Genomic DNA, 26894 nt, shown 5'->3' on the forward strand with positions numbered 1-26894 from the left:
AATGCTTGAGAATCCAAAAAAAGGACCTCAAAACACCCTCATTTAATGTGGAGTGTTGGATATAAAGTGGGTCTTATATTTGTGTTTTTAATCAATGATTATTTTAATGCCACACAGATTTAGGGACTTTTGGGGGTTTCTAACATTATTGTTTTACAATATTTAGGAAACAATCTATAAATTTTTATCTTTTATTAAAAATATAGAACTAGTCTTTACTCTTTACTAGATTTTTGAATAATGACTCTCACGAGAACCCGAGTAGTAAATTTAGAGATAGTCTATTTTTGAATAATGACTATTAGGTTTATCATGAATAACTCAAATGACAAGTCATGTATTCGATAACTCAAGAGTTGCCCTATTCAATATTTTTCCTTCTTGTTGCTGGATATCTTATTCATACACATCTTCTCGTTGTTTGTTGAGTGTAGTTGTATCGTCATCTATGGGTTTGAATCTAAGGGAAATTTTAGAAACTGAGATTTTTCAAATTAAGTTCATAAGGGAGTGGCAATGTCATGCGCAAAATGAAAGACTTGTAGAAATATAAAACGACCAAGACAAATAGAGTTTTTGCTTATTTTCATTAATCTATGAACATGATTTATGTAGACACATAAGAGTCATGGATCACTTCCATACATCTCAATCGTAAAAGAAGAAATAGACAAAAGAAAGAATCGGAATGTTTCGATAAATTTCTCGAAACAAACGAAAATGAAACAAAAGATGAAACATAAATCATGGATCAACTAACCCCCAAAGAGAACACCTTAACAATATGTCCTCTAATGTTCTCCCTATATATGAACATGTAAAACAATATCCTCTTTCATAGGATGTTCTCAATATATTGATTAGCACTAGCCAATTCCCAATATTTTCCATGGGCCAAATATCACCATTTCTTCAAGTTTTGAAATGCCTATAGTTTCACTCCACTGAGGTATCGTATTGCTTACAACCCAGAACTTCTTTGATGTAAATTATCCCACATCATATTGAATCTCTTCTCTTTGCCCACCCAACCAGAAAGTAAAAGCATTTCAAAGTTGAAATCCTCGAGCCGTCCTGACACCTGCATTCCACAATTGCAAGTGCTTTATTCTCTTAATAGTTCTATCCTCGCAGTGCATGGGTAATTGGCTTGAAAACATTCAGAAGTTATATGATGTGCAAATTACTAGATGCAAATGCAATCGTTCAAGACATGATTAGCATTCAACTTCTTGAATCATGCACACTCCAGCTAAAAGGAAAGAGAAAGATGACAGAAATAAGAATCTCTAACTCACTCACCCCATTATTCCCCTCTCAAGTAAATCAATTCACTGATAGGAGCATAAATCTTAGTCTCTCTCTGCTCTGCTTCAACGTCGTTAACTACTCCACGACATCTTGGGAAGCCACAATAACATGCTAATTGTTCATCAATAGAGAAAAATCTGGAAAAAAAAGAGACAAGAATCAGCATTGCAAATAATCAGAATTCTGTACGTGCATGAAGGATTGAGAAGAACCTGTAGTCATAGGTGAGTTCTTCCCCACATTTTATGTCTCTCTTGGCAAATATGATGATGTGCTCATCCCCATTAACAGTTATAACTCTCGAATAGCAATTTGGCTGCACAAAAATAAATGAAAGAAACGATAATATTTTACATTTGCATAGAATTATCCAACAATTAAGCTACATAAAAGCAAACGTTGATGCACATATATGTCCCATACCTTTAATAGACAAAACACTTTATACTAAGTATTCATAAATCATAATATTGAAATGAAATTAAGTCTTAGGAAACAATAGCAGTTCAAAATGTTCATATTTTAGATTCGAGAAAAAAAGTACAGAAGAAACACTTGGCACTTCTACAACGACTGGTGAGTGGTGACCAGAGCTCAAACGCAAAGATACATAAAAGGTAAAGGTAAAATACTCCCGTGCACAAGGCTCCTGCCCCTCTGTGGTCGGGGACATGCAAGATGTACGCAAACCTTACCCCCATATAATATGTGGAGAGGTTGTTTCTAGGAATTGAACCTATTACCCCTAGGTTGCACTCTTGTAACTCTACCACGGGGCCACATGCTTGCATGTGGTTACAAATACATAAAAGGTAGAGATTACAAATGATCAGCAAGAAACTAAGAAAACAGAAACAAAAGTTACGCACTTCGCATGAGTGGTTTATCAGATGCGCAATGCTTCCTGCCCTTGTGGCATCAATCACTCGTTCTTTATCAATTCGAAACATGTAGGTGCCTGCACCCTGCACACGCGAAAGTTACAATACAACTCTCTGAAACTGCTAACCGGTATTGTTCTGCTAACCGGTATTGTTCTCAACATATATATTCCACAACCCCTATGAAATGACTTAATAAATATAGTTGGTCTATTCTCCATGTCTACCATAAAAAAAATTCAAACACAAATTTATGGTTAACTGCATGGACAAGACTGCCAAATTCCATCAAATAGAGAACAATTATGCCATAGATTCAAATTATTCCAAATTTTCATGACATCAAGCCAAATCAAAATTGACCATGTCAGGTCCTACAGATGGTTTTTTAGATCATATTATTATTCTTAAAAGAACACAAATGAAGATAATTTGAAGAGAACATACCACCAATGAATTGTATATAAAGTGTTCCCTCCTGTCAGCAATTGAAGGTCTAACAACTTCACCAATGTATTCGATTACCTACAGATGATGCAGCTCAAAGCTAGCTTAATGCCCAATACACCTCCAGAAGTAATTGCATTAGACTAAGGAAAAATCAGCTTACCATGTCTCCAGCCCTGTGTGGGTGCTTGGCAAAGATGCCAAACCCATGAATTCCTGATTTCCCTAAAACCATAAAAATTTTTTAAAAATTACCAAAGATCAAGAATCAATTGACAGTATAATAACCCCAAATTTTCAATCAGTATATAGTATAGAAACTTGACTAAAATTTGACTAGAAATCCATTCAAAAAAATGCATACCAGAAATAACAGAGAGAAGAAAAATAGAAGGCCGATAGTGGCAAAAAAAAAAGTCAGATTATATTGTCCAGGGATTCGGCAAGAATTTAAATTTTAAACTTTCTTTAAGACATGAAAAAAGAAAGTCTAATAACTAGGAGGGGTGGGAGGGCAGCTACAACAGCCAAACAATAGGAATCTGTTTGCATTTTCTCTTTCTCTAATTTTATTTTCAAAGTTTCTTTCTTTACTGCAAGATTGTAAATGGACTGTTTATACCTGTTAATGAAGTTATTAATTTTAGACAGAGAGCACGGAGGAAAAATACAGTTTCCCAATTCATGTCTCGTGTTCAAGTCCGCATAGAAAATGATAGAAAAGAGGGGGGGAACCCCTCAAATTAGACAACTCTGAAGCATAAGGCTTCTGCACTGGAAACTGGAGCCAGGATCAGGGAAAGGAGCACAATATGTGCATATACTGACAGTCTGACATAGATAAGGATGAACTCATAACTAATGCAGCTACCACGACCTTCCAGCACTTCCACAGACCATTTCCATTCAGTAGTTTGAATCTAAAAAAATTATGGGTCCACGCAAAAATCCAAAGCACACGGGGGATCTTTGATTTCCGTCTTACTGAGAAGAAAAAGCTACGTGACATGTCTTTCCAATATCTCAGATCACTGATTAAATAGTAAATGCTTACCAAATGCCAATCTCTTTCTGAAGGTCTCCCTCATGTAGTTATACTTCTCAACCATGGATACAATATTTTTAGGAGCATCAAGCTGAGGTGTTAGCCTGTAAAGGCTAGAAGAGATTTTAGAGCTGGCAGCTCCATTTGAGGGCAGTGTGCTGCCAGCCGATCCATGCTGAGAGTGACCCCCAACCAAATATGGTTGATTCTCTACGAACAAGCGTTTCAAGGATGCAGCAGCAAGGGCTTCAGGTTCTTTTCTACCTCTTCTTCCAATATGATTGTAAGGCTCTGTCAGGATAAAAGTGAAAATTATAAACCAAAAGGAGATCCAAGGGCCTTTATTTGTTAAATTTAATAAACTAAATGGTTAAAAAACACAAACCAAGAATTCAATAATATCTTCTTTACAAATGGAAAGGACAAACAAAGATGATAACTATATGCAACCAATGGTAACACCTTACTACCACTTAAAGCATTTCTTCTTTAAACTACAAACTCCAAAGACCCAGTGAAACAAAGGAAACACAAGAAAGAGGGGTTGTGAGACAAAAAAATTTGGGGTTTAGAAGCAGTCAGATTGTTAAAAAGAAAATGACACCAATATAGACTGTTGCATGACATACCACCACGAGCACAGCCAGACGGATTAACTGATGGGGAGTAGTCTGAGCTTCGGACAGCAACACCCCAAAACTGTTTATCACTAAGTAGACGACCATTGGATGGTTGACTGTGCTTCTTGCAGTAAGAGCGTAAACGAATGCACTGATTTTCATCATCCTCATCTATGGAAAGGACATTGAATGTGTCTTCATCCTCAAGCTAAGCAATCATAAAGGAAAATATGAAATATACAACAAGCTGATCAGTCAAAATATCTCAGTCATACCAACTAAAATATCCATTAAAAAAAAAAATCTTGAGTGCACATAACAAGAAGATAGGACATACCTCTATGCAAAGACCAGCAGCACGCGCACAAAGCGGATGGTACGCTACTCGACAAGTATTGTTGGAACACTGAATACGGAACGCAATTTTTAAAATGTTTGAGTTTTAATAGCAATATCATAGTGATAATACTGATAAATAAAGGAAAGAATCCATTGTACTCAATAGTCTCCATCAGTGTTTTAAAAAGAATTTTCAAAACGCGAATCAGTGCGAAATACAAGCAAAAAGTACTAATGCATATTGGTAATACGATTCTTGTTTTGCGAACCTTTTTTTTTAGCAAATGCGTAAAAGGCGTGAAAGCATATCGCACCAGGGAGACGTACGCTTCCCGAAAAGTAAATACAAACGGCATCGTTCTAACAGTTTTATGAATCAAAAAGGTCGAACCCAAACTAAGTCGAAAGTTGAAACCTTGAGCCAAGAATTGAACAGCGAGATGTGAGTTGGAGACTCTCCATAGATGACGATATGATGATTTGTTAATGGAATATTGAGTATTTTGGCATTTTGAGCACGTTGTAAAGGAATATTAAGTATATTTGGTATTTTAAGACATGCGCTCCAAGAACATTCTCTCTCCTCTTAAGTTCTCTCTTTTCTTTCTTTATTGCTACAGTAATCTCGGATTACTATTCACATCACTATTCACAGCATCTAAAATCCCTTCGTTTCCCATCATTGAACATCCCAATTCATTCCAAACTGGTTGCAAGGAAGCAACTTTACTATGCCAAGGTTTGTCTAATATCTGAAGAAATTTCCAGAAAATGAAAAGCTAGCCACAAAATGCATTGATGCAAAGGTTAATAACCCAAGAAAGCCACTACTATGCACCAACCACCATTCAAACTCATAGCCGAAGTCATGCATTTGGGAACATGTGGCTTGCAAGATTCTAGATACGGAGACTGAATAGCAACTGCTGGATAGCATGACTTAGTTCCACACCTAGATGCAGAAACCAAAATAATTAATAGAGTAGCCCAAATTTTGATTTCTGTTCACAACTGCTTTTCAGTGAGAAAACATGTGACCTACTCCCAATAGTCAGTGTTACCCTTAAGAAGGGTAAAACTCCATGTATGAGCATAAACGAGACCTCAAGTTTCAATCGTCATTATAAATAGTGTAGTTTACCATGCCCTATCTTGAGGTGAAACTGTCTCACATCTTGATAGCATACATAAAAAAGAGGCAAGGCCAGGGGCTTGTAACTTCTGGTGGCAACGGAGACCATGACAGCCTATTTAGGTGCTACAAAGTTAAGTTTGTATAGCAAAGTGAGATTATGAGCCTTAAAACCTAGAAAGCTGGAGAGACATTTTATTCAGTTAGTAGCACTAATTTGACTTTTGTGATATTGGTTTACTTCTGAATCATATACATTTCTTCTACCTATTGGAATGACCCAGTTCAGTGTGTTTCTTTGGTTCCTTTAAATTTATAGCCAGACCAATTACAAGTTAATATCAACCACTATACTTTAACAAGGTGTTAGTCCTAGAGAAAAACTTGACAACAGTACCAAAATATTTAGAGGTTTAAAAAGCCATCATGGCCTTGGCAGTGAGTTATATTCAAACTAGTTAAGAAATACAAAATGATAACAAGGATAGAGAAGATATAATGACAAAATAATCATAAGAGAATACAGGCTGCCATATCAAGTAACTTGTGATCTTACTTGGATGCAAGCTCCATAAGATACACCACAGATGCTACATAATAACTTCCAACGACCCTGTTTGAAAGCCAAGAAAAAAAAAAATCAGACTGAAAATGAATCCATGTTGTTTGACCTTTGAGAAACTTATTGCAATCACCAGCAAATATGGCTTGACATCCATATATTATGAGATGAGGGGAAAGTGGAAAGATTAATGGAGGTAAAGGAAGAAGTGGCTCCCTTTGTGAGTCCATCAAACATTATTCATCAAAGTTCAAACATTGGGAGTAATTGGGAAACAAAATGAGATGAAACTTGAAAATTTCACAGCTTCCCCATCACATCACAATTTCCCTCCTCTTCCAGGAAACAAAGCAGATTGGAAGATTTCCTTCCCCCTTACCCTTCCCTCATACCCGTTCTGTCTCCGTTTTCCCATCCTTATGAACAAATAAGGCATTAATTCACAATGCAAAAGAATTCAAAATCATAGCAGGAGAGAACATGAGAGAAATAGACTCCAAACGATACTGCACAGCACAAAAATGTAAAAAAGAAAATGAAATAAACAAAAGGCTATATATATATATACACATGTATGTATATATGTATACATAGTACTTCAAGATAAAAGAGAGTACGGGTACCTTGTTGATTCTGCAAATGCCATCGATGGGTTCCATTTTTTTAACATCCAACAGACATGTTTCTAAAGCATAAAGGTCAGTCAGCATTTAGGCATACAGACCAAACTAAGTATGTTAGACAGAGCCACATACCAGGTATCCACATGGCACAAGCCAAATGAGCCCAGCGTCCATCCGTTGTAGGCTTCATAGCACTCCCTAAAGCAAAGATTTAGATTCAGAGACACATCAATGATTGAACAGATAAAGGAGATTCATCATAACATCAAGTACCTATAACAGGGCAGAGGCAGCAGGGTGGGAGGGAATCAGGAGCACCAGGGCGGCATAAGTTGCATAGCCATAGAACATCGCCAACAGGTTCTAATTCCCCATAGCATTTAGCATGAACCTGAATAAACATTACTTCCTAAATTACCAAAATTACTAGAAGATTCTTAAAAAAAATTAAACAAAGAAAGAGAGAAAAGGTATTGGCACAATGTTGAAGGGGAAGGATTTTCACAAACAACAATGTTAGATAAGAAATTATTTAACCAATAGTTGAGAGCAATGCAAAGTGTAGTAATATCCGAAACTGTTGCAGTTTAAAATCATTATAACTGCAGGCCAAAAAACGATAATAAGGAGGGACTACGGAAGACCTTACCATTATTCTGCACTTATCACACTGCAGGAACAAATTGCTTTCATACTCCTAAACATAAAAGATAATTCAATGAATCAGAATAAATGAACATTAAGATGATAATAAGACCAAAAAATAGGCTTCTATCTGTAGGTCCTCATGGGTTTCCAATGGACAACCCAGCAGTAGAACTCAGAGCTTCTAAAAGTTATGAAGTCATTGAGTTTTCTATGAAATAATTCTAAGTGTTTTTTTTTTTCCAGTGGAAATTAGAAGATATATGTCGCAGAGAGAAGGGAAGATAAACAACAACGCGATCTACAACGGCAAGGAAACCCAGATTCAACCTCATCCATGTGACACACACTGCATTTGTCAAGGTCTTTCCATTGAACACGAACAGGCCTATAACCAGCAGGCAGCCCCCTATATTTCCCAGATGTCGACTTGCACATAGATAATTTTGAAGAGGGTCTGGATTTCGATAACCCCTGCAATACCACAAACATTATTACGGGCTAACAATCAAAGAAGATTGTATATAACCACTCAGGATCACAAATAAAGACACTAAACAAGTCTAAACCTTGTAGGCAAAAGGTAAACGACACTTGTGCACAAGGCTCCTACAGTGAGTGGGCCGGGAACAGACAAGATGTTCTCAGGCCTTACCCCCACATAATATGTGGAGAGGTTATTTTCAGGAATTGAACTTGTCACCTCTTTGTTGCACCCCTACAACTCTACCACTGGGCCAGATGTGACCTCTAGGTTGCTAAACCTTGTAGCAACTGAAAAATAAAAACTATTGAACATCAACCCAAAAAAAACAACATTGATCAACATTTTGGATGGACAGGTGGAGGAAGGTGAAGGTGGAAAAAGGAGGTCTTACAGGACGGTAACTACATGAATGAGCAAAAAAAGAAATTACAGCAACTGCTCATAGAATATGAAGAACTTGTGGCATACAGATTTCCCTCTTCAACCTAGTATTTCTTGTTTCCTTCTGACTGTCAGTGTATAGAGTATGCTATACTGAATTCTGTCGAAACAGCTAACAAAAGTAACTGAGGCAGAACCGCTAGAAATATGCTGACCTGACAAAATTCTATTTCAACACAAACTGTGACATGATTTTCCATTTCAACGCTTAAAAGTATCGTTACTGCATAGCATATTCACAATTCCGGAAACAAATATCTAACTCAAACATGTGTGGACATCCATGACTCCAAGTGAAACACTTTACACTTCCAAGTCATATTTCATACATGATCATCAAGCAATACCCCATAACTCAGTCAAGCAGCAAAACAAATCATTTAAATTGGCAGTGCCCTCTTGGGGCCTTTTATATAGAAAAAACTGCAACTTTACTAAGAATCCAGTGAATGTTCAACCCAGTAGTACACAAACAAAATCGGAACTAACTTCTAATCTCATTGAGACGAAATGCTGGGCAAAATGCACTAAGAGTCATTACCTCTATCATTTTCTTAACCTTGGGATTGGAGAAACCAAACATGAATGAACCAGAGGCATACTTGTTTTTTGCTTCACCTTCAGCACTCAAGCCATCACTACTGTTTTGGATCTTCCTTATTCTTTTGTATATCTTATTCCAGCAAGAACTCGGAGTGGATCCTTCAAACTGCTGAAACACATTAAAAGATGTATTTTTCCGGTAAGGTATTATCTTCATCAAGTACATGGATGCGTTGAAATGTAAATGCAAGTGGTGTGACGTCAAAGACGGTTACTGTAGGTAACTAATACACAATAACAATATATATTAAGTAGGAAAGGCAATATCAATCTATCTAACAAGATACACATTACATCACGAATGGTGGGGGGGAGGGGTCAGTGGAAAGTTCTCATTGGACAGTAATGACAATATATATTTGAATATGCTAGTATGCTAACTCTTCTGATCTTCCTTCACTTTACAATAATACACACATCATCATCATTTTCCACATGTTCTTTTAATCCTGTCTCGTCAAGTCATCATATCTCTCGGTGGCGCTAGATTGTACAAAATGGTAAGTTTTATGATGGATAATAGCACATCAAAGAAGTAACAGCATTAAAAGAATAAATTAGTGCCACCTTAGCACATAGATAGCATATAAAGATAACGACCGAAAATTCAATACCTCAATATAAGCTAAAACCTAAGACAATAAGGAGATAAAAGTAAAACCAAGCATATAAAAAATAATGACCGAAAACTCAATACCTCAATATAAGCTAAAACCTTAGACAATAAGGAGATAAAAGTAAAACCAACAAGATAGTTATGTGAATAATCTAAAAGCAAGAAAAATTCCCAATGATGATCATATCATGCACCACAAAAACAGAGTTCCTCAATGTCAGTTGTATCAGGCAACAAAAGAACTCAAATAATTCTCAAAGATTTTCATGTACAGTTACAGGTTTCTTTGATTTCACAATTTGGAACCCTAGTCTAAAGAACTAAAAGTCTACTCCAAATAAAAGCATTCAATAATTCGTGCACAGCAGGAAAGCTTAAATCAACAACCCACAATACAAGGTTTCAGATATCATATTGCCAAGCAAAGAACGTATGCACATTGATTATTTGATTATAAAGAAGGTCAAGTATTTTTAGTTGAGGTCAAATTAATTTGAATTGTTTCACCTATAGAAGAATGTGGTTACATACTAAAACAAATCCACCTAGAAATAGCAATATGCATGAGCAACACAATGCAAAAAGAAGCCAAGAATCATGAATCTGTACTTATAGATTCATTTCATCATAATACCAAACTAACCTCTTCTCCTTTATCCAGTGTCACTCTAAATAAAGGCCTTACTTTTAACTCAGCATGTCTCAACACCTCCATCTTGTATAAGGTACAAACACTTGGGTCTGCAGGCCCCCAAAATTGAAAGCAGAAAAAAGAAGAAGAGAAATAAGCCATTCTATACAGGATCAGAATAATGAAAAGAAATTTAAAGAGAAGTTTTGCAAAACATGCAATATACGAAACTCCTATACCACCTGATATTGAAGTGAACTTCCTCAAAGCAGTATATCCTTCAGGCCAGATGAATTTATTATCCTGGAAATATTGTGAATCCTTGACAATTTTGCCTGCAAGGAAATTTTATAAGCTTATTGTTGGTATTGCTGTCTGCCAATACTCATTAGTCATGGTAAGAGAGGGGGGATGTTTGCTGCAACTTCTTCATGTTTACAATATATTATATAGAATCACATCCTATAGAAACGCAGATGCAATCTTAAAATCACATAAATTACCAAGATTTATTATTTGCAGATCCCCAATTATATATGGAGCAGTAAGGAGCGTTGATGTTCTCTCAACCCCTTCAAGTTTCACACAGTCTTCATCTGTATTGCTGCCCTCATCTTTGTTAATTGCACTTTCAGATCGATTAACATCGATCCCATTTTGAAGCTGCAGCATTCTTTTGGGAAGCTTTTGTTCACTAAGATACCTGCATAAAGAAATGATATAAAAAAAGTCAATAACACAAACAATTTTCTTCTTCAAGTAATGTAAAAAAAGAATAACATCCAACAACTTAAATTGAGGAATTTGCATTGAAAGATCAACAAATATTCCAGATAAAGCCCAAGAAAGCACATAGAATAAACAGTCTGATGATTACAAGAAAAAATTTTATTTCCCCATTGAATGATATATCTCCATCTCATGGTGAAATAAATTCTTCCAACAAGCTTACACTTTTGCTTCTTCTAAGCTCTGAGCAAAACCAGGTTTCGTGCATTTCAGGTTGAAAGAAGAAAGAAGTCCTTTGAGAAAACATATGACCTGTTTTGGTTAAATTCTGGGGAAAAGGAAAAAGGACAACAGTTATATCAATCCAACTGACATATAAGGTCCACTACATATTAACTATTTTTTTGTTCACAGCATCAATGTTAAACATGCTTCAGAGTTTAAAATAAAAATGCATACCTTGCAAAATCATGGGTACCAAAAAATTGCACTGGAACTGATTTTCTCCCTGGAGTATTCTTTAAGCCTTTACGACCACCAACGAGCAATTCATCCACAACAATTGCTGGCCACATGGCATGACCTGTTCTAGAAAGAAAACAATTACTAGCGAAAACCTTAAAAGTCAAAAAATAAACAGCGACAGAAGACAGGAAAAAATAACTTTTTATCCCAAATAGAACACACGTATTGATGATTGCATTCCACCCAGACATGTGATGCCAGTAGACTACAAGTCATCAGGAATAATGCCTTCAGCAAAAACTGATTAACTGTTTCCCCTTAAAAGAATGAGAAATCGTTAAAAGTTTTGTGTGATATCCTACGGTCTCCCTCCTTGCACCCACGTCAAGTTTCACCAAGGTGGAGTCAAGATAAAAGCTTGAAATTAGTGTGTATGAAAAGGTAAGGAATTCAGGATCAGCACAGCCAGAAAGTGGTCCTTTTCAACCATTCCCTTATATCACCAATATATAGACAAGGACAACCAGGCAAAAATCCATCAACTATAACAAACAAGAAGTGTTCATAAAAGCCACCATATCTTCTGATTAACTCGGATATTTTTGAATGCCCCTGTAGCTTGGATTTTTTGTTATCAATTGAGCAAATTTTAATGCTTAAGAACTAGATTTAGAAGTAACTTAAAATCAGCTCGCTCACATCAGTTTAAAGTCTATTATTCATACCTAACTTCAGAAAAGACTTATAAGATTGTTTTATTTTTGGAGAGTTGTTTTTGGTAGGCTATAAAAATGAACCAAAAACTTAAAAATAGTAAATAAGTAGATGAACTAACACTGACCAGTGAGTTTTGCCCACACAATATCCCCAGCCTGGAGCTCTTGGCAGTCATCCAAACTGACGGCCAAAGCAACCATCTCATTATAATCGTAGTCCTCACAGTCCATGCTTTTAACACTAGAAGTTCAATTCAAATGTTCCATCTCCTCACATGAGATATAAAACTTCACTTTCTCATTTGAAAGAATTAAATCTTCTGTATCTCCATCTTCGTATTCGACCTGAAGTGCATTCACATTGTAAACAACCCGGCTCTCAAATAATTCAAGCAACTATAATATCAGAATTCATACCCGGTGGTGGTTAGTTTTACGGTTGCATGCACTAACTCGACCAGAATACCACTCAACATCAAATGGCCAGAAAACCTGCAGTCAACAATGTTATATTGCATGACAATGCAGGTGAATTAGACAAGAACATAAGGTTACATATAAAATTTGGAAAAAAATCCAAGGAAATGCTTGCCTTGCACTGCAACCCAATAAACGATTTTGGATTCATATCATCATAAATCAGCCTATTCAAGCACAATTTTGCAATTAATCCCAACAAAACCAAATTTGCGACATCATCTATCACCAAAAATTCAGCTTATAACAAACTGAGCTTTTTCTTCTAAAAGAAAATTAAAATATGAAATCTTACCTCACCCATCTCTTGGTAGTAGCAGAACTAGGCAAAGCCTTATTAGTATCACCCTTCTTTCGTTTTCGGTTCCCAACCTTGACATTACTATTAACACTATGATTTCGGCGATCCCTCAACATGGGGCCATCAAGCCCACGCAAAACACTCATATCAACCCCCAATTTTGACAGCTCACCTTCCCAATTTTCCTCTTTTTCTTCGAATTGGTGACCTCGCCGCAATCTGCGGTCTCAGTCTCCACAGCTTTTGCTTTGGGAACTGACTCACCGTGTCGGGCAAGCAACGATTCAAACAATGAAGGCCTCTCAGACGTGCCACCACGACGGCTGACGCGGGAGTAGACAAATCGAACAGGAGACTTGGCAGGGGCAACCTTCCTAGCCTTGACCTCCTTAGCAGAACCACCGGTGGCCCTGACATTGGGAAAGTCTGAGTAAACGCGGTCCAAAGACACATACCGAAGTGGAGTATCTTTGGTTGTGTGTCCGTCAATGTTGTTGGTTTCATCCGGTTCTTCCATCAACACCACAACTCCACCTCGTCCACGACCCGATTTCTGGCGATTAGATTCTAGTAGCGTAAACGCCATGGATTAGGAGTCTTCAGAGAAAAGACAGCAAGCTCTTCTCTGAACGTCGCTTGGAAATCACGAAATTGCAGAGCTGGAGTTTCAAATGCGGCGAATTAGGGTTTAAAAAATGGGATTTTGATTTTGGAGGGAGGTGGGTTTCCATGAATTCTCAGTTTTCCCGCTGTGTGTCACTGTTTGCTCTCGATAGCCTCTCTCAGCCCCTCTCTTCTCTCTCATCTCCCACTCTCTACAAGTGGGTCCCACACGTTGTAAAAACTCTTCGCGGTGGTTGTTAATAAACAAACCATAAACCCTAGCTGTCTCTCTCCGCAACCCATCTACTCACTCTCTCCCCTCTTATTCTCTCCGCAACACATCTCTCTAAACGCTAGAGAACCATCGCGGTCAGTTCCAACTAGGATTTAGATAGAACCTAAGATCAATTTTCGATTATTGAATCTCGCCGTTCTGGTTCATAGCTCCGATCCTGAAAAATCCCGGAAATGGATATCCCTAGCCTCGCCGCGATACTTCAGGCCGCTCTTTGTCCCAATCCCGATGAACGCAAAGCTGCTGAGCAAAGCCTCAATCAGGTCTTTTATTTATTTCTATAATGAAGAATTTATTGATTGATTCGCTGAGGAGGTGCTGAAATAATTCTTAATTATGGTGTTTTATTCCGTATTGTTCTAAAATGATGATTGAAGCTTTTTATTGTTTTGCAGTATCAGTACACACCGCAGCATCTTGTGAGACTGCTGCAGATAATTGTGGACAATAACTGCGACTTGGCGGTGAGGCAATTTGCTAGTATTCACTTCAAGAACTTCATTGGCAAGAACTGGGCACCTCACGATCCAGGTTGGATATAAATCTTAATAGTTTGATGCGTTTGTCTGTCTCTTAGAACATTGTTCATGGTCTTGTGAGACTTTGTGGCGCAGATGAACCACAGAAGATCTCCCAGAGCGACAAAGATATGGTGAGAGATCATATTCTTGCATTTGTTGTGCAAGTTCCTCCTCTTTTGAGGTACATGTTGTCAGTCTTTTTCTCTTTTCATAGACTTTTTTATGTTAGATTATCAACATTTTTTTTAGTTTTCCTCTATGCCAGGGGGGACAACACCTTTTCGTTGTGGCTGATCTTTTAATCTGTGCAGAGTAGGGTTTCTTCTTAGCACTAATATCAATGATTAATGTTGGACAGGGTACAGCTTGGTGAGTGCCTCAAGACTATTATCCATGCTGATTATCCAGAGCAGTGGCCGCACCTTCTTGACTGGGTGAAGCATAACTTGCAGGATCAACAAATTTATGGAGCTTTGTTTGTGTTGCGGATTCTTGCTAGAAAATACGAGTATATGTTTTGATTGTTGCTATGCTTAATTAAGAGAGATACTCAAGATGTTATAAAACCACCTGCAAAAAAAGACGTGTCTATGCTTGCCAGTGGTTCTATTCTTAAGTCTTCAACTTGTGCCCTCTGCAATTAAGGGATACAAATTGATGAACTTTATTTGACAAGTTTGTAACATAAAGGGCTACCGAATTTAATAGTACTAAATTCACTAGATAGTACGACTCCATACTTACGTGTTCTTTGTGCTATTTTTTAGGTTCAAATCAGACGAAGAAAGGGCACCAGTTCATCGCATTGTTGATGAGACATTTCATAATCTTCTCAATATATTCAACAGGCTTGTCCAGATTGTAAAACCTTCATTGGAGGTGGCTGATTTGATCAAGCTTATTTGTAAAATATTCTGGTCATCTATATATGTAAGTTTTTCAGAATATTGTTTTCATTATCTAGATGACTTACGTGGAAGTTAAATAGCATATCAATCGTATGGGTACTTTAGTTATTTCTGGACTCTGCAATAAATGATACATCATACTGGAATTTACGTTCTACACAACTTGGTCTGCTTCTGTTATCACTAACCTTGTTTGTGTATATTGCATTAATTGAAAATTTCGGCGCATCATGAAATCCTGCTGTATGTATGTTCCCCATCCTTTCTCGTAAATTTGTTTTAAAGTGTAGATAAATCATAATTATTCAAGGGTAAAAAGTGTCATTGTTAGAAGTGTAATTAAGTTGTCTTCTTTGCATCTTTTACATTTCCCATCATTTCGACATACCAAAAAGGAGTTATCCAACGCTTAAAAGTTTCTTTTTTCACACATGTTTTACAGTGACAAGAACTGCTGTATTATTTCCCATGATTTAAATACGAAACAAAGATGCCATCTAAATAAGCAATTTTGAACCGATAAGCCATTGGTTTTCAAGGAATTTTATCAATGCTGAACCAATTTTCCCGTGTGGAAAAACTTTATGGAATATTGTATTTTCTCTTCATCACTCGTTAATGGTGCTTTTTTTTTTTTGGGTTCAGTTGGAGATTCCGAAGCAGCTCTTTGATCCAAATGTTTTCAATGCTTGGATGATTTTGTTCTTAAATGTTTTGGAGAGGCCTGTCCCCCAAGAAGGCCAGCCTATGGATCCTGAGCTCAGGAAATCGTGGGGATGGTGGAAGGTGAAAAAATGGACTGTTCATATTTTAAACAGGCTGTATACTAGGTACTTTTGCATCTTTGATTTTGGTTTTGAACAATGGGAGATTGTGATGTCTTAAGTCATGCCCTTGACCTGTATTCCATTTTTGCACTATAGGTTTGGAGATTTGAAACTTCAAAATCCAGAAAACAGAGCTTTTGCTCAACTGTTTCAAAAGACTTATGCAGGGAAAATTTTGGAGTGTCACTTGAATTTGTTGAATGTGATCCGTGTTGGTGGATATTTACCTGACAGAGTCATCAACCTTATTCTTCAGTATCTAAGCAACAGGTTTGTTTAATATAATTGCTTAGTTAATACAATCTCATATATGTGTTTTTTTTTTCCATTTAATGCCTATCGACTCTTATTGGAAGCCTATTCAATTAGGAGTACTTACTCAATAAACTTATGAGTTGTTAATTTGTACTACTCAGCAGGATCTAGGCTCATACTCGACTTCATCTTAAGGCTCTATTTAGTGTGCAACTAGCATATGTAATTGGAGATGGAAAAGGAATCTTACGTAAACACATCTTTTTTCTATTTTTTTTATTGTTTTTTGCATATGCTCATACCTTTGTTCTTTTGATGAACTTTAATTAATATGGACTTGTTTTTGGCTTATGGCTAAGCAAGTTCAGATATCTTGAATGACAGACAGTTCACGCTGTTCGATTTTGGCCTCAAATTATCGTTCTTATTGTTCATAGGTAGCTATGATCTTTTTGATATTGTTTTTAGGATAGGCAATTGATTTTATAAATAGGTACTAGAATTAGAAAAATTATCAGACTTGATTTGACCAAGTGGTATTCTGTTGGCTTTTGGTGGTTCGGCATTTTGAAATCATTAGCATAGTCTTAAGGTACAGGAATTAAATCACAGTTTCAGGAAATCTTGATTGCCTAGATGCTGTGGTTTTTGATAGTCCATCTTAAAGAGTGTGTTGTCAAATATGTTCGGAAGTTTCATAGATTGTCTAAAATATCATGTTAGGATGCTTCGAGGAGGTAAACTTGTAGAAGAAGAATACACAATTAGTGTTTGATATTTGGTGTATGGAATGCTGCTGGATTATTTGTAGGGAAGTGTGACTTCTCTGAATGATACTTGCTAGCCAAAGTCTTAAGCTCTTGTGCCAAAGTATGACGATTGCTTGCACTTTTCTTGTTTTATTTGTGGCAGAATATATGAGTGCTTATTATTGTAATAATTTCTTTCATGACATCAGTTTTAGGTGTGAGGCCTAATTTTAGGTCCTTTAGAGTTTTAGTTAGGATCTCTTCTTTTGGGCTCATGGTTTTTCCCATATAATGTATCTTTTGCTTTTTGTTTCTTTGTGATGCTCTCCCTTTGTGCCCTTTACTAAATTTTCTTTTGCATTCCGAAAACAAAGTATGAAGAATCATCTTTGTCACCTTAGGTATAAGTCATTGTGTTGTTTCTGTCTTGTAATGTATCTTTTGCTTTTTGTTTCCTTGGGTTGCACTCCCTTTGTGCCCCATTACTAAAGTTTCTTTGCATTCCCAAGAAAGGTGTGAAGAATCATCTTCATCCACTTGATTTTGTTTTCGTGATTACCTTTCAGTCCTGAGTACTCTTGCTTCTGGTATGCTCTACCTCTTAGGTTTTTCCTGGATGAGGAACTGCTCACATGTAATACCAAGAAATGGATATATAAATTGAACTTATGTAGTATTGGGATTCGGGAGATAAAAATATTGCACGTTTTGTTGTAGGAGCCTTTTACCCTCATGATATTTTTAGCTGCTTTATATAAACGGGTAATATTTTACTCATAATATATCTTTTTGCAGTATCTCGAAGAATAGTATGTACAGTTTGCTGCAGCCTCAACTTGATGTTCTGCTGTTTGAGATAGTTTTTCCTCTAATGTGCTTCAATGATAATGATCAGAAGCTCTGGGAAGAAGATCCACACGAGTATGTAAGGAAGGGTTATGGTGAGTGATCAAAACTGGCTTGTCTAATGGAAAGACCTAAAATTAGAAAAGATGTTTCATGCATTATCTTGCTTTGGTGCAGATATTATTGAAGATTTATATAGTCCAAGAACTGCTTCCATGGATTTTGTCAGTGAGTTGGTTAGGAAGCGTGTGAAAGACAACTTTCACAAATTTATTCAGTTCATTGTGGAGATTTTTAAGAGGTAGTCTTTCACATTGACATCTTCTCTGAAAATTCATGCATTTTTTATGGTATTTAATTATCATAATTTCTTAACTGAAGATATGATGAAGCGCCAGTTGAGTATAAACCCTATCGCCAAAAGGATGGTGCATTGTTGGCTATTGGGGCACTTTGTGATAAACTGAAGCAGACTGAACCCTACAAATCTGAGTTAGAGCCTATGTTAGTGAAGCATGTTTTCCCTGAGTTCAGCAGTCCTGTTGGTCATCTTAGAGCCAAGGTGGTTTGCTCTCTACTGTCAATTGTTTTGTTATTCTGCGATTTTAAGAATGTTAAGAGTTAAAATGTGTTTTATTATATGTCTGTCAATGCTGGCTGACTCTTGAATCAAGGAAATTTAGCATCCTTAATTATCTCTCTCTGTGTGTAGGAGTTCTTGCATGTATTTGATTAATTCAAAAAGGCTTGTGAGTATGTTGTTTCTTATTCAGGAAACAGAAAATGAAATGAATTATGATAATTATTTTCCGTAATTGATCATGAGTATTATGATTTCTCTAATTTCATCCTTCCTTCTTTAGGTTATGTACTTATTTCTTAAGTTAATTGCCTACAAATGTTTTTTTTTATATTCTATGCAAAGTTGAAATGTTCTTCCAGGTAAAGGCTGTTCTAATTGTCAAGCATTGGTAGTGGTAATAGTAACTCTTTTGATGAAACCTATCGCTTGATGTGGCCTAAGAGATAAACTCTTAGATCAGGTTCGATTTTGATGGGGAAAAATTAGTGGGTCTATTGTTATGTACATTATCAGTATCCTCTAGTCTTTCATCCTTGTATCTGCATTCCTCAGAAGTACTTTATTGGTATTTGTTAAAGAAACATTCAGATCTTGCTGAATGCTACTGTGCTATGTAGGACTCTTCAAGCTCGTTCGTTGAAAAAAATTTCCTATATGATACTTGATTTTAGCTGCAAAGTTTTATCTTGTGGTGCCTTTGTGTTTTTTTCATTCTTACACTCTTGCGATTTTGTTTTTTATGATAATAGGCAGCGTGGGTTGCAGGGCAGTATGCTCATGTTAACTTCTCAGATCCAGATAATTTCCGTAAAGCATTTCATAGTGTTGTTTCTGGTTTGCGTGATCCAGAGCTTCCTGTGCGTGTTGATTCAGTTTTTGCGTTGCGATCCTTCGTGGAAGCTTGCAGAGGTAAGAATGCCGCACTCTAGCCACATGGATGCATCTGCAGTTTCTCTTTCTATTATTATAGCTTGGGTGCTAAATAGAACTATGTTCTTTTGTTTTTATGTGGCAGATTTAAATGAGATACGCCCAATCCTTCCTCAACTACTTGATGGTATGTGATTTTTTTGTTACTTCAATATATTATCGTTGCTTCACCTAAGAAACAAGAGAGAATTCTAACTCTGCCCTTTTATCTCTTTCCAAGCACCTTGTTAATTTGTTTGTAATTTCGGACTTATGTCATTATGCTTTCATGTTCTTGTTTTCCCTCCTATCTATGTATCTTGTACTCACCCTTATGTTTTTATGAAATGGAGTTATATTCATGTGATTCACTCCCCTTGCTCTGCAGAGTTCTTCAAACTTATGGATGAGGTTGAGAACGAGGACCTTGTTTTTACGTTAGAGACTATAGTGGACAAATTCGGGGAGGAGATGGCTCCCTATGCTCTTGGATTATGCCAGAATCTGGTAGGACTTGCTTTTATTGAATTGTATGACATCTTATGGGATTTGAACCGTTTGACTTGAACTATTTGTTCTTCCCCCCAGGCTGCTGCATTTTGGAGGTGTATCAACACTGCTGAAGCAGATGATGAAGTTGACGACCCTGGAGCTTTGGCTGCAGTTGGTTGTTTACGTGCTATAAGCACAATTCTTGAATCAGTCAGCAAACTTCCTGACCTTTTTGTCCAAATTGAGCCAACTTTGCTTCCTATAATGCGCAGGACGCTGACAACTGATTGTCAAGGTATGTGCACAACTGAGAGTGGGTGTTGTTGGTCATTACATTTTGTGCCGTATGCTATTTGTGTTATGATTTTTTTCTGGCTGAACTTTTTTTTTCACAGAATGGTTTTATTAATTTAGCTTGCACGTGTATGCGTGATTTTTTGATAGCGATATGGTTGAACTTCAATCATTTATATAGACAAACTGGTTTCAAATTTGTTTTCCTTGAAATCGTCATCAGAATTTACAGGGACCCTGTAGGCTCTCCTGTATTTAGACATTTATCTGGTAATGCTTATGCTTTATTTTCGGTCTCCTCTGATGCTCACTTTCCTGTTATACCAATGCAGATGTCTTTGAAGAAGTTTTGGAGATTGTTTCATATATGACATTCTTCTCTCCGACAATATCTCTGGATATGTGGAGTCTTTGGCCTTTGATGGTAGATGCATTGGCAGAATGGGCTATGGACTTCTTTCCAAGTATGTTTTTGGACTTTTGCTTATTTCTGTGGTTTGTCATGGTCGTAAACTCGTAATTGTTTCTCCTAGTACTGTTTATTCCCCTCTTTTCCTTACCATGCTTAATTTATGAATATGAATTTGAATTTTGTAGTGAATTAGTTGATTGTTAGGAATTGGTTGCATATTTCTTTTATTAAATATCATTGGTTTTCAATGAGGTTAGAGTGCAACACCCGTAGTATGGCTGGTGAACTAGAGCACTGGTAACATGTGGTGCTATAGTCCTCATATACTTATCTTAAAAGATCTCATGTCTTGTTTGATATATGCTGAATTATAAATAATATTGGTTGAACTGTGGTTTGTGCTGTTGAAGTCAATTGAGAACTCGGGTAATTTTGTAATGCAACTAGTGGTATTGTTCAAATTTCAGAGTGATTGTTTGTCAAAGAGAGAAACCACTCCCTATCAATCTTTCCTTCCTGATAATTAAAACTTAAACCTATTGATGTTTTCGCATTGGCGTTGTAGTGGGAAAAACTGAAGATATATATTCACTTCTGTATTGTATGTTTTAAGAATCACGTGTTCAAGTATTTAAGTCTGCATTTACTTGATGGACCTCACTTCCGCTGCTTCCATTTGCTGATTCTCAATTTCTATAATGGTACATTCTTGAGCAGATATTCTTGTCCCTTTGGACAACTATATATCCAGGGGAACACAGCATTTTCTCAGTTGCAAGGAACCGGACTACCAACGGAGCCTTTGGAATACGATTTCTTCCGTGAGTTCCTTTTATTAGCTTAAGTTTCATCTATGACCAGGTTCTGTTGCCTTGTAGCATGATTAGAAAATATCTCTTTGACGACTTTATTGTCCTTACATTATTCTTGTTTCGGAGAATTTTTCTAGGCTGATTATTCTATGTGCTTTGTTTTCATTTCGCAGGTCATGGCTGACAAAAATTTAGACGACAATGATATTGAGCCTGCTCCTAAGCTCATTGAAGTAGTCTTCCAGAATTGCAGAGGTCAGGTGGATCAATGGGTTGAGTTTTATCTGAGAATCACTGTTGAGCGGTTGCGTCGAACAGAGAAGTCATACTTAAAATGTCTTCTCATACAAGTGGTAAGGGATATGAACAAGCTATTTTCTTTTCATTTTTTTTGCTGGAGATCTTCAGGTTAATTATAAAAGGCAGTTTACCCTTTAGTGTCTGCTTTCGAAATGTGAGTCAGGTGGTTATGCGTACACGGCATTGTTAATTTGCAAAAGTTATATCTTGTTCCAATATGAGGCATTGTACTGTTATGGGTTCTCCTTTATTCACGCATCATAATTTTCAGCATCTTTGTGATTGCGACTTGCGAGCATGTTAATACTCCCCACTACCTCTGCCTTATCATTCTTCAAGGTTTATGTTCATCTGATAGTGGCAGGTCACTCCAAGATATAGTCTGAAATTTGTGTGCCCTCATTATATCTATGCTTCTCAAATTCAATTAATAAAAACAACTTACTTCGTTATGAATGAATATAAATTGCCTTTCTGTGTCTTAATTTCAAATGTTCTAATTCATTAGTTCTGAATTTACATATGGACGGCCTTTGCTTGATGGGAAAAAAAATAATAAAAACATGCTTTTTGCGCATGGAAATTTGGTTAGTAAAAATATTTTTACAAGTCATCGGAAAAAGAGGCTGATATCGAGCAAAACTTATGGAAGATTATTCTATACATCAACTGGCTTGATCGTATGGGCTCCTAAGAAGTTGTCCTGAGAGCCATAAATAAAAAAAACGTGGTTTTGTCCAATGGAAATCTCCTTGTGCTTCTTTTAGTAGAAAATAATACAAAAGTTTTTGAAATTTTAATTAAAATACTTTGTTTCTGAGTTTTGTTAGAAATTAATGACCTTTCTATGTTTTCTTAATGCTTATATCAGTTCTGAAACATCATATTCCTCTGAAGTACTATTGTACTAATCTATGGTTGGTGAAATTTATATACTCATTATTATTGGAGCATGCTGCTTTTATGAACTTAGAAAAAAATTTCGATGTATTCATGTTTCTTTGGTGACTGTTAATGACATTTTCAAATTTTTGTGCAGATTGCAGATGCTCTTTACTATAATGCAGCTTTGACTCTCAGCATATTACATAAACTTGGTGTTGCCACAGAGATCTTTAGCCTTTGGTTCCAAATGTTGCAACAATTGAAAAAGAGTGGTGTTCGGGCTAATTTTAAAAGGTTTCCATTATTTTTTTAACAAATATGGTTCTGTTAATCTGTTCATGTAACCTCTCGTCTTCCTCTCCTTTGTAATTGTTGTTGCAAGTTTTTTGTATATTTCAATCCTCCCTCTCGAAGGAAAGGACTGGTTTGGTTGTAAAAAGTGATTTTTTTACTGTGCAGGGAACATGATAAGAAAGTTTGCTGCTTGGGGTTGACATCACTACTTACACTCCCTGCCGATCAGTTACCGGGAGAGGCATTGGGCCGCATTTTCAATGCCACTCTTGACCTGCTAGTTGCATACAAGGATCAAGTTGCAGGTCAGTCTCTTTGTGTGTATGTATAACCCAAAGATACTCATTCCTTAGTTTGCCTGAATATTGAGGCTAAATTACATGGACAATTCTTGTGTTTTAACCTTAAAACACTTCGACCCATTCTCTTTTTACAGAAGCTGCAAAAGAGGAGGAGGCCGAAGATGATGATGATATGGATGGCTTCCAAACTGATGATGAAGATGATGATGATGGGTCAGACAAGGAAATGGGAATTGACGCGGAGGATGGCGATGAAGCTGACAGCATTAGGCTTCAAAAACTTGCTGCACAGGTACGTAGACATCAATTTCTGAATCAACTACCAATGTACATGAAATCCTCTTCCTTCTTTATGTTGATCAAATTTCAAATTCTGGCTTTCATGAATGTGCTGACAGTATTAAAGAAGGGTGGTTTTAAGAAAGATAGTATATAATTTAGTGGGGATGTGCCATTTCAAATGTTACATGGTTGGGACTCCAGAGTTCTGATAAGGGATTACTCATCTGAACACAAGTATGTGCACCAATGGTTTTTCGCTTGACCATTACTTGGATATTACAGGCAAAGGCTTTCCGGCCTAATGACTCAGACGATGATCACTCAGACGATGACTACAGTGACGATGAAGAGTTGCAGTCACCTATTGATGACGTGGATCCTTTCATTTTTTTTGTGGATGCGGTCAAAGGTAAGTGACGTCTTCCCTGTGTTTGCTGGAAACTAACAATCAATTTTGTTAACAATTTCTGTCATCTTCTTTCATCCTTTTTTCCTTTGTTTTAATTTTCCCCTTTGTCAATGAAGCTATGCAAGCATCAGATCCATTGAGGTTCCAGACCCTTACGCAGACACTTGACTTCCATCACCAGGCGCTTGCAAATGGTGTTGCGCAGCATGCTGAACAGCGCAGAGCAGAGATTGAAAAGGAAAAGATGGAGAAGGCGTCCACTGCTGCTGTTTCTTAACTTGGTTTTAGATGCAAGTGTGGCTCAGTTTTGCTTCGCTGTCCTCGTCCTTTGCTTTATCACATTCTTTGGGTGATGGTTTAATGAAATCTGAGAGTAGTTGCTGGTCTTTTCACAGCATTCAGTCAGTAGTGAGCCCTGGAAAATTTTGCAAGTGCTTGAAGCAGCTTTGCTAGCCGAAGTTCCAGTGGACTGCAGTGGTGTGATTAAGAAAACTCCTAGAAGTGCTTCTTTCTCTAACCTTGGGTTTGATTTAGTCCTTGTCTGGTGAGTCTGGCCGTTCTATCGCAGAATATACCCGTCTTAACCAATTGCATCTCTCCTCGCTTGTCCTTTTTTCATTCTGATCCCTGTTGTTTTAGTCTGTCATTTGTTAGGGTCGAAAGTCCCTATTGATTTAGGAACCCATAGATCTGCTTTTTCGGTTAAAAGCAGTGAGGGTTTTTTAATACATAACCCGTCCAGATGTATTATGGATGGGAATCATCGAGGGTGGTTAATGGCTCTAAGGATAAATTTTCCGTGAAGCCATCTGTATTCCTTTTCGTTTCATCCCATTTCGCGGGGGCTTCCAAGGGTAGCTCACTGCTGATTGTAACACGGTACATATTCTTTTTGCAATGTGGATTAGTGGAAAAAGAATTGGTTCGTATGGGTCCTGCATTTCCTGTTTTTTCATGTAGTCCCTCTTTTTTGGGGGCGGGGACGAAGCGCCCTGCGTCGCTAAAGCTTGTGAATTTACTCTCTAATTATGCTGTAGGAATCTTCTATCAACTTAAGTGGAATGTTTTGGAAAAGGAAACGCTGTGATTATGCGTTAGGGAATGGATCCCTCCAGGACAAAATCGTATGGGTTATGGAGGTCTTGAAATTATATATTACTTAATTTTCATACCTCAGCCAGCCGAGACTAGACTAAAAAAAATTGCTATGTTTGTACTGTTTAATAGCTATTTCACTCATTTGAGTAATTTCCATGAAGTAGATCTCCTAGTCACTTTTTCTTGGCAACTATAACACGTCATTCTCAATCCAAGAGATTAATTTTCAATTTGGAAAATTATCATAATTGTGGTCCTCAAAGCTTTGATCATTAAGGTCGCTTTCTTTGTTCATATCTAGAATTAAGGCTTGATTTATCAGCAATAGCAATCCATGAACTAGAAAAATAATTGGTTTCATTCTTTGCTTATGGAAGCATTATTGAGCAAATAATGTTGAACTCAACTTTTTCGTATCCAATCATACACAACTTATTAAAGTAATGTCATTACAACTTCCTGTGGTGACAACCAGCAATTTTGGTATCATCTAAACATGATTTTAAAAAAAAGTAGTTGAGAGAGTTAAAAGTTGAGGTAAACAATTTCCATGCATGACCCTCTGGAAATTAGGGGTGGCAAAACTTTGTTTGGTTCGGATGATTGAATTTGTTCAACCTGGATTAAACCAAGTTTAGACATAAGTTATATATCTGAAATCCGGGTCAAAACACAAATTTTGTCCGATTTAAAATCGGGTTCCGGTCCAAACACTTGTCTGATTTGCTTGTTCGGAACCTAATCAAGATTAGGTTATTATCGAATTTATTTGTCTGGATTTAAACCAATCCGGGTTTGGTCTATTAAACACTTCTGAAACCAAATCTGGGTTAGGGTTCGGATATGAAAATATTTGATAAACACTTGTTGTTGTCCCACTCGGAATCGATTTTTTGCCGTCCCTACTCACAATGGGCAAGGTCAAGGAAAAACATGATGTACGCATATTTAACTACATAAAATATGTAGAAATATTGTTTCTAGAAATTGAACTTGTAAGTTGTAGGTTGCACCCTGCAACTATATATATATATATATATATATAGAGAGGAATTCTCACATAATGGTCTAATGTAAAGGTATAAAATAAGGGTTTATGTTTACACAATTGATTTGAAACATGTGAGACCCAAAATAATAGACCCCATTTGTCATCTCATTCATCCACACCATTAAAAAGTCACCTTTATTTTACACCCTTACATTAGGCCCTTATGTGAGAAATCCTATATATATATATATATATCGTGTGTTAATATTGCTTGGAATTATTTGTAGTTATTTTTGGAGTAATTTGGCAAAACCATTTTGAGATTCGAATCTACTTAAAGTTGTTAAAGACAAGACATGAAAACCCAATGACCCCTTTTTTTTTTTCTTCTTCTTGTTGTTGCTGCTTACCTTTCTTTCTTTTCTCCTCTCATCATCATCCTCCAGGTCCACCCACTTAATTTCATTTCAGGTTTTATTCATTGACGATGATATCGCCTATCATCGCTACCACGCAATAACTGGCTGGAATCACTCCAAATCATTTAGGAATTAATTAATTAGTTATCTATATATATATATATATATACACACACGATTTATCTCTCTATCTATCTATCTATATCTATGCGTGTGTGTGTGTGTGTGTGTGTGAGAGATGGCATTTGAATGTGGGGGCTCCCCTTGTAATGACTAACAACCAAATTAGTGTTATGTTTGCATTATCTGAAAAATTTATGAGCTTGGTCGATCCAAT

The 26894-nt window shown here is 36.7% G+C and overlaps 1 protein-coding gene and 1 pseudogene across 1 annotated transcript; one reads left to right on the top strand and one right to left on the bottom strand.

Annotated features, from left to right (window-relative positions):
- Nucleotides 1–560: 560 nt before the first annotated feature.
- Nucleotides 561–13799, bottom strand: LOC119980233 (annotated as a pseudogene).
- A 187-nt stretch (nucleotides 13800–13986) lies between these two features.
- LOC119980232 (importin beta-like SAD2) lies at nucleotides 13987–24978 on the top strand. The gene is made up of 22 exons (XM_038822849.1): nucleotides 13987–14232; nucleotides 14365–14500; nucleotides 14584–14671; nucleotides 14849–14998; nucleotides 15258–15420; nucleotides 16044–16228; nucleotides 16322–16495; nucleotides 18025–18170; nucleotides 18253–18376; nucleotides 18457–18637; nucleotides 19408–19567; nucleotides 19674–19715; nucleotides 19956–20074; nucleotides 20156–20354; nucleotides 20686–20817; nucleotides 21483–21586; nucleotides 21751–21930; nucleotides 22917–23056; nucleotides 23222–23361; nucleotides 23493–23650; nucleotides 23923–24049; nucleotides 24166–24978. Exons 1-22 carry the CDS (start codon nucleotides 14143–14145, stop codon nucleotides 24324–24326), a joined length of 3099 nt encoding a protein of 1032 aa, XP_038678777.1. The 5' UTR covers nucleotides 13987–14142; the 3' UTR covers nucleotides 24327–24978.
- Nucleotides 24979–26894: the final 1916 nt, after the last annotated feature.

This window comes from Tripterygium wilfordii, chromosome 16, assembly GCF_013401445.1.
Source record: "Tripterygium wilfordii isolate XIE 37 chromosome 16, ASM1340144v1, whole genome shotgun sequence".
Classification (NCBI taxonomy): Eukaryota; Viridiplantae; Streptophyta; class Magnoliopsida; order Celastrales; family Celastraceae; genus Tripterygium; species Tripterygium wilfordii.

Excerpts from the sequence above, each read along its gene's own strand:
- LOC119980232 (XM_038822849.1), top strand. The coding sequence starts at position 14,143 with ATGGATATCCCTAGCCTCGCCGCGATACTTCAGGCCGCTCTTTGTCCC. Across the intron at positions 14,999-15,257 it reads ATTCTTGCTAGAAAATACGA|GTTCAAATCAGACGAAGAAA; the intron begins GTATATGTTTTG and ends GCTATTTTTTAG. Across the intron at positions 15,421-16,043 it reads TATTCTGGTCATCTATATAT|TTGGAGATTCCGAAGCAGCT; the intron begins GTAAGTTTTTCA and ends TTTTGGGTTCAG.